General features: G+C 39.0%; 1 protein-coding gene across 1 annotated transcript in view; it reads left to right on the plus strand.

Annotated features, from left to right (window-relative positions):
• TGFBR3 (transforming growth factor beta receptor 3) overlaps positions 1 to 16,144 on the plus strand; it is a 189,756-nt gene that overhangs the window by 14,266 nt on the left and 159,346 nt on the right. Inside the window, exon 2 of the mRNA XM_037826657.1 lies at positions 6,650 to 6,810. Coding sequence (XP_037682585.1) covers positions 6,723 to 6,810 — 88 coding nt within the window. The 5' untranslated portion in view covers positions 6,650 to 6,722. The remainder of the gene's footprint in view (positions 1 to 6,649; positions 6,811 to 16,144) is intronic.

Here is a 16,144-nt window from a genome sequence, read left to right on the forward strand (position 1 = left end):
CCTTAGAATATTCAGATTTGCTGAATTTTGCTGGAATGATTGCAACTTTATGATTTAAGTCCTTTTGATGATAGCTCATTCCTCCTTCCAGGTAGGTTTGGTGGCCATGCCAGGCTGAGTTCCCCAGCCCTTGTCTAAATTCCTGCAGTTAATTTGAGAATCATAAGGTAAAACTGAGGAGGACCATATGGCCAGATCCCTGTAATTTATACCAGAAATGTGGAGGCAATAGCTTCACTATTCTTTGGGAAAAGCTTTGCAATCTTAGATTATCTTTAGGACTCATATCTTGTATTGAATTTGGAATCATTACCTTTGGTGATAAAGGGAAGTTTTGAAATGCTAGATGCTAAAGTCTCATCCCCAAATTAATAAAAATTTGGTATAAATTACTACTTATATTATCTTGCTACTAATAGTTTAATTGTTTTTTAAAAAACTTAGATGCCTTTTAACCACATAAAAACATCAATGACTATTATTTATTTAAAATGTGCCATGTGGGTCAGGGATTGTTTTAGGCACTGTGGCTGTATTTGATTTCATATTGCAATCAAAATATTGTTCCCATTTTACAGACGGGGAGTAGTGGAGGCTAAAACAACTTGCCCAAAGTCACATAGTTGGGGTAAGCCAAATGTTGAACCCCCAAGTACAGTTCTTTATTAATTCTAGCTTAAAAGGAGGTGTCCTCATAAATTACAAGCAACAGAAATCTTCAGATGCAAAAACCTTCCTAAGTGTGTAAAGTGGTTCATACAATATTGCAAGGGCGGGTGAGAAATCAGCCCTAGTGTGGTCTTTGACAACCTTGTGAAGCACATGCTCACTCGCCCTGCCTTTTTGCTGTGTTTTCCTTGGGCAGTGAGGTCTGCTGTGGTTGGGGCAGACGGAAGGGCTTTAAGGACTGATTGAAGTTCAGCCCCAAGGTAACTGAGGGTGCTGGGGCCCCCACTGTCTTTGTCATGTCCTCAGCCAGAGGGAGGGTGGGCCAGGCCCTGCAGGTGCAGCCCAGCTTTCCTCCAAAGGCATCGAGCACAGTGCAGGGGAGAATGGAATCCGACCTCTCGGCATACCTTGTGCCCTCTATGCCTTCTGCCTCCCTTCCCACTGGGTCTTCCTGTGGAGTTGGCACCCACAAGTCCAGGTGGTTTAAGAGGAATCTTACCCCTTTTGTTTCCTGCCACTGGCAGCCGCAGCATGTTGGGACTTTAATTAATCTTAGGCCTCAGGGTAGTAATTCCCTTTAGTAGAGACGGCTTGGTAATGATAAATAACGATACTTTTTATGCCATTTATGTGTAATCTTATTTGATTCATGAAACACCCTATGATGTAGTTAAGGTTGGTTTGTTATTATTGTCTTACAAATGAAGAAACTGCTTAAGCTCCACTCTGGACTAAACTTCCTACTTCAGTCTGTTTTCAACACAAGGTCCAGGGAATTCTTTTAAAACATCTGATCTGATGGTGCCACTTCCTTGCTTAAACCTCTTCTTGAGCCATATTCCTCTCCTCCTGCCCTTTCGGCTCTGCTGCCAACCTCCTTCCAGCAACAGGTCCCTTTTATGTCCCTCTATCATAATGCCATCCTGCATCCAATTTTTAAACCTCCTTCAGGTTGAAGAGCATTCTGTACTTTTCCTTTAGAGCTCTTATAGTGTATAGTTACATATTTTTGATTTTTGACTGTCTGTTTCTCCCACCAGACTTTAAACACATGAGGACAAAGAATATGACTCTCTGCTTCTCTGTTATGGCCCTAGAGCCTGGCACAAAATAAACAATAAATAAAAATTTGATGAAGGAAGAAATGAAGCTCAGGAAATCAAGTGTTTTGCCTAACGTAGTAGATGATGTTTCTTCTACTAGAATGTAAGCTCCCCGAGGGCAGGAGTTTTAGCTCCCTTTTTCACTGCTTACATCCTTGGCATCTTGAACAAGTGCCTGGTATGTATTAGGTACTCAGTAAATATTTATTCTATATTGATTGTGCTTGGATGTGATTCCAAAGATTTCTTAACCATATCCAGGCCATGGATTCCTTCTTGTGCCACATATGCCTGAAAATGTGAAATGGGTGTTTGGAATTATCCAGTTCATTTGTATAGTAGGGAATTCTGAGAGTTGCTGTTGTGACTCAGTAAGGTGGCTTTCTATGCGTACAGGTTTTAAAGGGTATCCAGATGTCATCAGACAAACAACAGTATCTGTTCTACATCCTGCTCACCCTTTTGTATAGGCTGCCAAGCAAGATATTGATATCCTCTCCTGCCTCTTTTCTAAATCCTCTGAATAGCATATTGAATAGCCATCAGAATAATTCCTCTACCAGCTTTTATTTAACCATTTGCAGAGTTAACATGTATTTTCTCTCCCCAAATGGCAGATTACAACATTTTCATGATGTTGGAAAACTATTTCAAATCTAAGGTATCAGAAACCTAGGTGTTATTTACTCTTTGAGGTTAGGGAATGGTAATTTTTTATGCTTTGACTCAATATTATATCAGTCCTTAAGATCTTCAAATTTGTTGAATATTTTCTTCATTTTGTTTTTCCTGTTTGGAGGCTGAACAATCTCAGTATTAAGATATGACAGTACACTCGTTTGTGCTTCATCTTGCCCTCTGCATTTTCAAAGAACTTTGAGTCATACAGCATTGCCAAGGATGGTGTATCGATATGGCGGCCACCCGCAGGCCTGAAGTCAGCCCACGGTTTGTGATCAGTAATGATTTGTACAGAGGGCATGTGTCAGCATGGAAGTACCATTGTCTAGTGGCAGCCGTGTCAGGCTTTCCTCTTTCTTGGAAAAAAATGTTCTGTTTTCAGAGATTGAGTGTTGAGAGGCAGAAAAATGGTTCCCAGTTTGTGGTGACAGACCTTGGAGCTGGGAGGCGGACTGGTGATCATGTAAAGAGTTTTTAGCTCCAACTCTGCTATCTTATTTTGGACAAGTATTGATCTTGGGGCCTTGGACTCCTCTTTGTCAATAAAATCATGTTGCCCTCATCCAACTATAAAAGCCCCATATATTTATATCATTAGCCAGATCTTTAGTATGCTAATTCTTGAGAAATTGATTGGCTACAAGTCAATTCTGATTTAGTTCTGATTTTGAATAATCTCATACTCAGCCAGGTGTGTTAGCCTCTAAGGGAAAATTAGTCATTTTTTTCCTACTAGCTCTTAGCCTACTGCCAGACATCCATTTTGCAAGAATTTTCCTCCAAGATACAGTAAGATTTGCTCTTTTAAAAAACATCCTTAACATAGGGAATATTGTTCCCAGCCAACTCCTTTTGAACGTTGGTTTAACCCTTGATGGTTTTAAAGACCCATGGTGGGGGGGTTTCCAGTTAATTCTGGTCTGTCCATACAGTCTGTTGGAGATCACTAGGAAATGTGGGGCCGCATGCTCAGTTTAATGGTCTCAGAAGTAAACACAGGGGACCTCTGAAATTAGAAGAATTAGTAGCACACTCTTTTTTTTTTTTTGCTGTTGTTTTAAAGCCCTCAGAATTTTCTTCTGTTAATTTGTGAATACTAAACACTTCAGTACTCTTTCAGTGGAACACATTACTTTGAAAGGTGAGCAAAATCACTTTTACACAGTAGACCCCCAAATAGTGTTTCACAGTCTCAGAGTATCCTCTTTATATTTCTAAAGGAAGTGTTTAGTTCATAAAGTTCAAGGAAACCCAGTGAAGTAAACAACAACAAAAAACAGGGTTGGAAGTCTCTGGTTTCTGCTAAGTGTGATGTAACGTCACAGAAAAGAGGTAAGTTTGTATTCCCCTAGTTCTATTTCAAAGCTACAACTTTTCTGAAGTCTTTGATCATCCAGCTTTCTTCTAATTAGGGAACTGAGCCCTGTTAAGGCACTGGTAGGTTAAAGCTTGGCCAAAATTGGAATTTAACTGAATGAGTATCCCAACACCACGCCTCCCTTGTTACTCTCCCCTTTGGGGTCCTGTCACCACACTGGGAAGATTAGACAAAAACCCTTTGCTGTTTATTTTCTTTTTGGACTAGTTACATTGTGGAAAAAGCTTTAAGCTAAAAGAAGAAAAGCTCTCTCTTGTTAGGAACAGCAGTGTGTAGTTTCCAACTTGTCCTGGACTTCCTCGGAGATGTTTAAGATCCGGTGTAAACTTGCTGTGGTTTGCCTTTGGGCATCAAACTGTTTAGCTTGGCTCTGTTATATCTGTAATTGCTGCATTTTAATAATTGGCCAATATTCTTGTCAGCAATTTGCAGTCTATATTTTTTAATAGAACCATTTGCTTTTTTTACCCCACAAGGTTCCTTCCGACCTGGTTTAAGCCCCTGAATTAGCACTGCACAGTCCCGCAGACCCTCTCTGCAGTTGTGGGCAGGGGGTGCCATAAGCTCATTAAATATTCTCTCAAACTTCATGTCAGTTACAGTTTATGTGCCTTATAAAATCCTCTGGGAAGCTATTTTTTGAGATCCCCTTGCAGGGTTTGCTTTATAAAAATCACCCTTAGTGTTTTCCGAACGCAATTCTTTTAGAGAGCTTTTCCCTTATCGATCCAGTCAGGAAATCTAATTTCTCGAAGGGTAAAAATAAGGGTAAGTTTTCTTTGCTATAGTTGACTTTTTAAATAACAGAGACTTCCATTTCGCCTGAGTTGATATAGTGTTATGGTGACAGAAGTGTTGGAATGCAAGGGATGATTCAATTCAGTTTCATGGCTTCTAAAATTATCTTTGTAATTTAGTCACTTTTTGAGACAAGATCATTTTGCCACCATGCCACTAGTGACTTGTGCTTCAACTGGACTGGCAGTTTTGTTCCTTTAGTGTTTCCACTCCAGCTTATCTCCTTTTTTGTCTGCTGTAGTGTTTATCAAGCAGTAAATGAAAGATTGAACTGGTTCTAATACAGAACTTTACAGTAGCTAAGACTTACATAAATAACCACACCCTAATTTCTCCACTTTATCCATATAAATATCTCACAGGACATGGAAAAGTAGTAATAATAATAGATCATATAGCTAGCTAGCATTTATTGCTAACAGTTTTTGATTGTTTATTATGTGGCAGGAACTGTTCTAAGCATTATATATACTTATATATAAATTGTGTATATAAATATATAAGTATATGTATTAATTCATATAATCCTCACAACTGCCCTATGGGATAGGTTCATGTATGAAGAGTCATCTACGCAAAGTCACCCAGTTGGTTGGCGGCAGAGTGGATTCATACTTAGGGAAGCTTTTAACCACTATCTATACCAAGATTAAATCACAGTGCCTCCCGCATATATAATAATTTAATTTCCAGGCATATCTAAGATTCTTTTTGAAGTTAAAACTTTATTGTTATTATTTCTGGATAGGTAATATTTGCACATGGTGCAAAACCCAAAAAGAAATTGAGTGAAAAGGCTCCCTCTCACCTCTGTCCCACCCATCTCCCTATTTCCTTCCTTTTCAGTGATAACTAGTGTTACCAGTGCAAAAAGCATTTTAAATATCTTTCTGTACATACTTTATGTAACATGCTGAGACCATTTAATTAGAAACTCATTTGGCCATTGTTTTTATATTTTTACATTGTGTCTGTAAGTACACAAACCTGCTTGGCCTGGGAAGGCAGTGAGCTGGTTCCTGGGTGTTGTTTCCTGGGTGAGGGTAGCAAGGCTGCAACCCCCAGCTATTTGAGATGCTCCCTGAAGCTTTGCCCAGGGCTTAGACAAGCCGGAGTCTTTGAACTTTTATCCATTTTGGGGGTAACTTTCATTTGTGATGAGAAGGAACTATGTCTTACTTACTGTCTTTGGATTGTTAGCTCCTTGCACCCAGTAGGTGCTCAAAAGAGGTTTTTTGAATTGAACAACTTCTGTGGCTTTTGCCAGGCACAGGGATATAGAGTGGATGAAAAATATACTTTGGAGTATCTAAATCAGGTATTGTTTAAGACTGTAGAAGGGCTATTACAGTTAAGCAAACCACCACAGAACTCTTCATTCAAGGATCTGTATAGGAAAAAGTTAGAAATGACCTTCTGGAATCTCTCATGCAGTAACCAGGTGGTCTCAGGTGGGGTTGAGAGGCAGGGAAGACTTTTTCTGTTAAAATATTGGCAAACAGTTGAAATAAGATTCTTTCTTTTTTATGGGTCTTTATTTTTTCAGAAGTCAGTGTATGTAAATGAGATCTTTGTGATAACTATGATAGAACATTAGATTGAATCTCTAATCAGAGTTTGTGTTTTCTTGCTGGCACTAGGGAATGCATATATCAAGTACTTTAGTGCTGCCACATTAGCTGGAGATATTATATTACAGGTGCACCTTGCTTGTCTTCTATATTCCTGAAAATTTTATATAAAACCAAAGATTTAAAATGTCACAAAGATCCATGTCATTTGAAAAAGTATTTGCCATAAAAAATCTTTATTAGGTAATCAGGCCCCCATCTACCCACTCTCACCCCCAGATTTTTAATAATGCTATCTCGGTATCTTCTTATTATACGCTTTTCAGAAATTCTCCACTTAACTTTTTTTTTTATTGTGAAATATAACATATATACAGAAAAGCTCCACTTTAATGTGTGTTTATGAAGTTTCTGGCTTAAGTTATACTGACATTTGTTTATTTTTACAGACTATTTGAAAATTGGAAAGAGGAGATTTTAAAGCCACTTCTGATTTGCTAAGACTACAGTCTGAACAACTGAATGAGACACACAGTTAGAGAAATAAAAATGACTTCTGGTTATGTGATCGCCATGTTTGCCCTGATGAGTTCCTGTTCAGCTACTGCAGGTAAGTCGCATAATGTAAATTGCATGTCCGTGATATTCTTTTGAAAGTATTTTTTCCTCAATCTCTTCAGTGTGGAAAAATTTATGCCACGTGATGTCATATAAACCTGAATATTCGTGTTCTTCAGGAAAATAGAATATTTGACTACTATGCAGATAGTTAGTGTTATGTTTGTCTATGTTATATTTTATTAGGCTGGCACTAGCCATTCTAATGGTGGTGACACAGATACCTGATGAACCTTCAGTGTTGAGGCAGGTAGAAGACAAATATGCTAATGTTCAATTCCACTTTATTTGGTTACTGGCATAGATTACATTTATGTTTTTGTCACTTAATAAAAATTTCAAGAAAAACTTTTTGTTTTTTCTTTAATACAAAATAATAGACCTTTTTAGATAGAGGTGACATGCCTAGCATGGGCTGCTTGAGAGTTATTTAAATTTGCATGTTGCAATATATATATTTAAATGTATATTTATATATTTAATTTAATATATACATTAAATTTTCTTTACTGTGGGAACATAAATATAAGCTAAGATTTGCCTAAACACATTTTAGAATGTAGAATTCAGTGGCATTTATTACAATGTTGTGCTAACACCACCACTGTCCATTACCAAAACATTTTTGTCACCCCAAACAGAATTATGTAACATTTTATTGAGCCTGATTTTTGAAATAGCTTGGAAATACACTGTACTTCTTGGAGGCCATCAGAGTATGAAATTAGGGATGAGAAGAAGCAAATGACTTGTTGGGACCTTGTTGTTTAATTAAGAGTATCATATTCCCTACACCAACATCTTAGTGTTCAAGATCAGGCTTATTTAACACATTTGGAAGCTTAAATTGCTTCTATTATGTTATAATTTGCTTTGTGTCTTTGTACCGTGAGGTTCTATATTAAGCTGCATAAAGCAAATTTGTTGGGCCAGTTCTGGATGTTGACTGGTCTCAACAAGAAATGCATCGACTTGAAAAATGATTAACCTTTGGTTTTGGCTATTGAATTGCACAATGAGATGAAAGTGATGATAATTACCATTTACTGAATGCACACTATGGTCAGGCACTGGGCTAAATGATTATGGAATATAAAAATGTATTACACTATTCTTATTTAATGAGCTCATTTAATCATCATAACAACTCTGAGGTAGGTGCAATTATTTTTTACTGTTTTATAGATGATGGAATGAGAGATGGAGATGTAGCTAGGAAGTAGAAGAACCAGAATTTGCATCCAGGTTTTACATCTGTGTTCTTAACCTTGGCATTATACTGAAAAATCCATACCACCATTAAGGCTCCAGTAGACTCAGACCAGGGACCGTATGTAGGCATAGAATGAGTGAAAGCAGTTGGCAGAAATTGGTTTATGAGATTGGAAAGCAGAATGCTCCCATCATTGTAAATTGCTAGTTTTTTTTTTTTTAATTTTGTCTGCACTGTGTGAATTTGAACTGCCCATTCTCTCTGTATTACTGTCTGTCAGCAGTTTCATTTTGTCTCATGATTGAAGAGTTATTTACCTTTTAGCTTATGCAGTAAAACCAGTCTTAATTAAAATCTCATTGAAAGATAGTAGCAAAAAAAAAAAAAAAAAAAAAAAAAAAGAAACAGCTTGATGGAAATTTTGCTGTTTTGATGACAAAGTGTATAACCCTACCTGGTGAGTTTGAGACACGGTTTACTGCTTTCTTTAATAAGACAATAGAAGAAGGTACTTCATGGGGGAAACAATGAGTTTTGTATGGCTTTGATGTGTTTAATAGTGAATTAGTTTTGCTTAAGAACTTCTTTCCTTTTTCAAGCCATTGGGAAAATATTTCTTTGAATGTAAACACACTGAGAGCTTTGCTAAGGTGGAAGATACAGTAGAATTACAGATTTGAGAACAACATTAGGCAGTGGTCCAAATTTTGATCTAGAAGTTTGTTGGTTGTTTGCCATTTGAGCAATCCAATTGGACAGATGAACGAAGAAGAAAAAGAAATGTTTGTATGTACTTATAACCATTAGCTTTCTTTATAGGTTGGCATACTTTGTGAAATGCTTTTGGGGGTGTCTAGATGAATGGAACTTCAGGAAGATAGTAATAATAATAATAATGAATATTTATAGAGCAATTACTATGTGCCATGCCCCTTTCAAAGTGCTTTACATGTATTCTCATTTCATCCTTATAACAACTTGATGAAGTTGGTACTTTGGTTATCCCAAGTTTACAGATGAGGAAACTGAAGCATGGAGAGGTTAAGTAACTTCCTCAAGGTTGCACAGCTAATAAATGGCCGATATAACCATAAACCTATTAGTCTGGAAACTGAGCCTTCAAACCTCTACATTATGAGGGAGTGTTGATCAGAAGTGCAGTTGTCTTAAAAGAATGATTTTTGTTTTAAAAGAATGATAAAGGGTTTGTTTTGAGCCATCTATTCCTCTTAAAATGTTGTTTGTTCACTCTGTCCCCTACTAAGTGCAACCACAGCACTAGTCACTTTGGGACATAGAAATGTAAGATTCATTCTTACTTTTGTGTTTTAGTTTGGCATATGAAAATAACTATGTAACAAAATAATCAATGTATGGCCAGTGCTAAGTAAAAGCCAGAAACCCTCAGAGGGGTCTGCAGGGGAAGCCCTGTTAGAGCAGTCAGAGGACTCCTAGAAGTGCTAGGTCTTGAGCTGCTCTGTCTTGAATTCTGGGCAGATTCTAGAAAGGGGAAGCTGCTGGGTGGTCCAGATGGGGGAGAACATGCTCAGCACAGAACCTGGCACCTAGGTGCTTGATATTTTTTAAATGACTCAATGAACCGGAGAACTGTGTATGTGAATGCAGCAGGAGGTCTGTGTAGAAAGAAGGATGGGAGTGGATTGTGGAAGACCTTGAATGCCAGAATGAGGCTTGTGGATTTCATTCTGAGGTTTGGATTCTCTCTTCTTCCATCTCCCTGTAGCCAAAGGCATGCAATATTTAATCTTAGAATTCAAACCGTGGTCTCAAAAAAAAAAAAAAGAGCTGGACAGTATGGCCTCATTAGCTTCAAACACAACAGTGCCTAGCACATAGGCTGACATTTGCAAGGGCTTATTCTCTGCCAGGTTCTGTGCTTGGTACTTTTCATGTATTAATTTCTTTTGTCTTTATGAGACAACTCTATGAATATTATTATCATAATCTCCATTTCATATATAAGAAAACTAAGATTCTGTTTGGTTAATAATTTGCACAGAGTCATATAACTAAACTGGCAGGGCTGGGATTTGAAGCCAGGTAGTTTGGCTTCACAGTCCAGCCTATTAGCCATTATACTAGAGCCTCTTCTAGGTAGGAGACTCTCAGTGGAATGAATGTACATCTTACCTTGATTGATTAAACATCAGATGAATAGCCACCAGTGGGATATCCTTTGGCTTCTGAAGAGATGTACTTAGGTCATCAGAGCAGAAGGACCCTAAGTAATGGGCCTTTATTTGTATTCTTATTTGCCTAGGTGCCGTGAAGCTCTAAATCAGAGGGAAGATGTATTGTAGTGTTTTTAGCAATAGAAGGAGTGTGAAGGTTGTAAAAGGTTGCCTTTAGATATGTGGCCAGGGGAGGGGCAGGCACAGTGGAATACATAAAATGGATCCAAGTTAGAGTAATAGGAGCCTGCTGATTCCAGATTCTTGCATGTGGCTGGGCCTTCCGTCAAAGCTTTTCCTCCTCTGCTTGTGGTAGAGGGTGAATGAGGCGGGGGCAGCAAGTCACATCCCAGGGTTAGTGGTTGCTTTGACAAGAATTGCTTTCCTCCCCTCTTTAGTCCTTGGTTATGTACAGCATGTGGGGGAGGGAAGGCCATGTTCTTGGCAAACAGGAGCTGTTCAAGGGCCATAATGCCTCCTGATTAGTAAGCACCTTAGGTTATTAGCTTCTATCTTAGATCCTGTAGTCTGACGTAAGAAATCACAAGTATAAAAAATAAATTCCTGCTACTGCAAGCTTAAAGTTTCCCCAAGTTTTCCCTTTAAAAACTGTCTGCTACCATCTTTAAAAAATATTAACTGCTACCTCTGGAGCTTGCGAGAATTAGGTAGGGCTCAGTTTCCAGGAGCCTTAATAACGAGAAAAAAGAGGGCACACTCAGAGAATTCAGGGAAGTCGGTTTGGATGGAGAGGATGGGCTTGTCTCTGCTCCACCTGCCTCTGTGCCAGGTCACAGGGAGTGCTGCCAGGTGAACTCTGCAGAAACGCGCTGGCATCGATGCCAGCGGTCTCTCGCTGGACAGCTATTTCCCTCCGTCCGCCATCTCGACTCTGTGCCCAGATGCCCACGCCCTGCACACGTAAATTAAGCAAGCACATTTCTTGTCATCTCTAAGGGATGTACCTGGAATTCCTGGTATATTTTATGAGATAATAGAGATATTTTTAGTCTGATCTGTTTTCCTGCTAAGAAAGCTCTGAACTCTTTCTCTCATGGGACAGCAAGCAGAAATGCCAGCTGATTAATACTTGGTTTTAAGTGGGACAAGCTGGCAGGATTGGGCAGGAGGATTCTAAGTGAATAATAATATCACCTTATATTTATAGTTTTCAAAATGTTTTTGTACCTGGTATTTCATTTGATCCTCACAACAGTCCCTGGGGTAGGCAGGTATTGGTTTCCTCAAAGAAAGTAAGTATTTGCAAAGATGGTTCATGTCTTAGTAAAACCAGAAATCATATACACTTCTATAGACAGACTGCACCAAGTTTTATGCTTTTCTTGCTGCAGTGCACCCCTCAGCACTTCTGTAAATGGCCAGCCAGGCACTCTACTGGGCATTCATTTAATCTTCCAGCAACCCTATGCAGCAGGCATTTATCATTATCTCTGTTTCTGCGATTATTATTACTGCCTCCATGCTACAGCTATTATTATACTCATTTTAAAAGTGAGGAAACTGAGACTTAAAGAAAAATATCTGAGAAATAAACAAATGGGTATTTAAGTAAGGTCATACTAGTGAGTGGCAGATTGACAGTGGCTCCAAAGTTCATGCTTTTTCTATTATGCTCCCTCCAAAAGGAACTGGCACTCTTCTCCTGGACTTGAATTAATGGTCTGAAGTGAAGGTGATTCTGCTGTAGTTTTTTGCCTCTCCACCAACTGAGCCATCAAAGGCTGTCACTAGTAATGGCAGGAAGGCAGGGGTGGATGCTGGCTGGGAGCTGCCAGCAGGGAAAGGAGTAAAAGGACAGAGGTGGATAGTCATGAAGGTTCAAAGCAAACTGAAAAAGGCCTTCTCTTGCCAACCCTAGGTCTTTCGACACAACTCATCGATTTGGTCTGTGATTATTATTGTCTTTAGGTGGTTGTTGTAACCACTTTTGTGTTTAATTCTGTTTGGATATACAGTGAAAGGGCATTGGTCAGTTGTGATGCAGCTAGCACAGGGTGCCAAGTTGTCTATTTATTTTAAAGAACTGATATTAAAAGTGGATGGAATGGCCTGCATTCTAGGGAGTGTGTTCCCTTTGGGGGATACCATGCACAGCCAAGGGTGATAAGGCGTTTTTTCTTTTCTCCCTTTCCTTAGGGTTTACACAGAAGCAGAATGTGTGTAAAAATTAGTTTGTTCCTCTGATTTCCTTAACCTGCAGGAATCTGAGTGTATGTAGAGGAATATGATATGATTCCTAATGAAAGACCTTTTAAAAAATTTGCAAGGAGAGTTTATTAATAGGTAACTGGGTAACTTCATATGCATATAGTGTAAGAAGGATGCTTACCAAGAAAGAGTGAGATTATATACATAGACTTGGTGCCAGACAAGACAACAGAACCCAAGTTCCTCTCTCTTTTGCATCCTCATTCTGGACTGTATAATTGCCATCCGGCTTTCTGGATTTCTGATTTATTTGGTTTATTTCAGGATACCAGTGATGGTCTGTTTTATAAACAATGATCAACATTTCCATTGGAACAGAGCTGTCTGTATGCACCCACACAGCTGTTTAATTGCTTAAAGTTTACACATTCACATACTTGTGTATAGAGGAAATTAAGCTTTCTTAGCTTGTTTGCTTTGATATCTAACCCCTGCTATTGTGGGGGCACCTTTAGTCATAGATAGAGCTTTGAGCCCCTGGTTTGCTGGTTTTGGGTAATGTAGGAGCATAAGTCTTCCGGGAAGCATTCTAGGGCGAGGCTGTCCCTTGGGACTGACCCTGTGCACGGGCTGTCGAGGTGCTTGCTCCTCTCAAGGTGATTGTCCCCTTGGATCCATGTGAGCTGCTGACTTCCATTTTCTTTAAAATCTTCTCTGCCAGAGTGGTCTGCAGAAGATTTATCATGAAGTCCAATATAGTAATCTTTTTGTTCTCTTAGAGGACACTAAATCAGGCAGAATTCTAGAAGGCTTAAATACACTTCTTTCAGAACAATACTTCCAAAGAATGGGCAGCAGGTGCTCTGGGGACTGAAGCCCGGACATTCTCCTGCCCTATTCTGCCAACATTTGGGAATCTTTAAAAAAAAAAAAGGTGGCATGTGGAAAATCTTACCATCTTCAAAGTAAAGTGTCGGTTTATTTTTCCAAGTTCGTCTTCTCTGCTGGCAGTGGAGGGAACCACATAGTGATAAGTGGTAGTTATGACAAAAGTAGGTTCCAATAAAATTGCTTTAAATTCTTTGTGTTGCTTTCCCTTGTCCTCACATGCCTGTATAACTTAGTCAGTGCTCTAGAAGATACACCAGAGATAGGCCAGGGCCATCAGGGGTAAAATGCCTTCCTCCTACCCTCTCCAAAAGGATGCTGTTTCCATGAGGGATGCCTCTGAGCTGCTGCAGTACTTTCTGTGACAAGCTTTTCCAGTCGGACACAGCTGTGTGTGCCAGTACTGTCATTCCTTACTGAAAGTTTCAGTTATTATATGCTGCATGGTGAAGTAAAATGCCACACAGCTCTCACCTGCCCTTTCTTTTCCCTTTTGAATTAATTATAGGAAAGAACCGTTTATTATCTCTCCTTTTCTATAAACCTTTAAATAATTGCTGTGTTCTAGACTGGAAACTAGTCTCGTCAAATAAACTTGAATGCCTATCAAGTCTCAGGTACTTTGCTAGGATCTGAGCAACAGAAATAGTGGCTTTTTTTTCCCCCCTCAAATAGTGAGTTTTTCCTCTTCTTCTATGCTTAAGTTCCCTAGAGTGCTAATTGATTTATTCAACAAGCATTTATTGAGGATCTACTTACTGTATGACAGACAGTGTCATAGGTGTTGGGGATATAGCAGTGAACAAAACCAATTAAAGTCCTTGTCCTCATGGAGCTTACATTCTAGTGGGGAGAGTATTTATTTAGTTAATAAAATTATGCATATTTTAGCAGATTCAGTGGAGAAAAAGCAAAGGGGATAAAGGGATTGTTAGTGGGGGAGTGAAATTTAAATTTAAAATGAGGGGGAAGGTGACACTTGAGCAAAGATTTGAAGGAGGTGAGGGGGTAAGCTAAGTGGAAATCTGGGGGGAAGAGTATTCCAGACAGAAGGAAAAGCAAATGCAAAGGCCCTGAGGTGGGAGTTTGCCTGAAGTGTTCAAGCAGTAGCAGGCAGGGCAGTGGAGTGGAGTCAGAGAGTTAACTGGGGGTGGACGGTGGAAGGCGTGTTATAGTGTAGGGCCTTGTAGGCCATTGTAAGGTTTTTCTCTGAATGGGATGGAAGTCGTCGGAGGGTTTGAGCAGAGGAATGATATGATCTGAATGATGTTTTAATGGTACCACTCTGGCTGCTGTGTTGGAAATAGCCTGTTGGGCAAGGGTAGACATGGTGGTGATACTGGTTGGTGGCTATTGCAACACATGAGGCAAGAGCTGATGGTGACCAGGATCACTCATTAGAAGGAAGGACCCTTGGGGCTGATATGCTTAGGAAATGAAAAATGATGATTTTGTGATTTAAAAAAAAAATCTGTTCTTTTTGGGAGAAAAGGAGTAAAGGTTTATTTTTCACATCAGTGGAATACTCTGCCATAACCTAATAGGAAAGATACTTACTACTTAATTATGCATAACAGCAAAAACTGTCTCTTGAAACACAAAAGAACCCCTCAAACCATCTAAAGCAAATCTCTTTGTTCTGTGAATGATTGTCCTTGAAAAATCACTATCTTAAAAATCTGGGCCTTCTCTTCCCAGCTTACTCATGCTATTGATTTCTAGTCTAGTCCTTTTCATTCCTTAGTTGGTCTGTTTTTCAGGATTATGGATTTTGAAGGTCTTAGCACCTTTTGCAATGGTGCTTCTCATAGTGTGTTAAACTGAAGTTTCAGATATACTTATATCCAGTTTTATACAGTAAACAAATGTTATCTGTGCAAATCCATTTTTATAAGTGAAACTGCATATTAAATGTGACCAAGCAGTATGCTATTTAAAATCACAGCAAGTTTTTTTTGTAAAGAAAAATATGTTTAAATGTGTTTTATAATTATGCATATTCATATTGGCTTTACCTGAAGTGGGATATACCCATTTTGAAAAAGATGCTTTTGAAGTATGACGCTATAAACAGACATTAGACCAAAGATTTCTAAATTTTATTGTGCATAATAACCACATGGGAATCTTGTTAACATGTGAATTCTGTTTTAGTAGGTGTTGGTGGGTCAAAAGATTTTGCATTTTTTTAACAGGCTCGTCTATGCCTATACTCCTGGTTCCAGCACCAGGCTTTGACAGCATAAATCATTTGTTTTCTCAATGCCCAAATTGTAATGCAGAACCTACAACTAAACTTCTAGAAAATTTCTTAATACCATAAAAGGGAGCTTAGGTTTAGCTTGCCTTTGAAATGGTTACCTTGAAACCTTTTGGTAAACTCATTTGGGGCAGAGGGATCCATGTTCTGGAGAAGTTGGTTTGAAGGAGCAAGTTTCACAGACACTTTTTGCTCTCTGGCTTCAAGTGTGGTGCACCTGCAGAAGCCAGGTGCATCTTTTCTTCCCCCTCATTTCTTCCTTTCATGTGCCTTTTTCCATTTCTTGCCTTGTGACTTAGCAGACCAAAGTAGGAGACATTTGTTGTCTTACTGAGGACAGGGATGTTGGTGCAGAGAGCTATGGCCGAGGAGACTATAGGTAATAGAGAATGATGATGATGATAGCAGCTGACTGGGTAAGAGGGGTAGTTGAAGTGGGATAACAAGGGTGCTCTGGGGATTGGGGACCCGAAGTTAATATGAGTGGAGCATACCTCATTTATATTGGTATTGTTCCAGTTTTTCATTCTAGACTCCAGGCTAGAACTTTGAAAAATTAACAGTTTTTATGAGGGAAAGCAATTCCCTTAAGTTGTGGTTGATA

The sequence above is a fragment of the Choloepus didactylus genome, chromosome 2 (assembly GCF_015220235.1).
Source record: "Choloepus didactylus isolate mChoDid1 chromosome 2, mChoDid1.pri, whole genome shotgun sequence".
In the NCBI taxonomy this organism is placed as follows: Eukaryota; Metazoa; Chordata; class Mammalia; order Pilosa; family Megalonychidae; genus Choloepus; species Choloepus didactylus.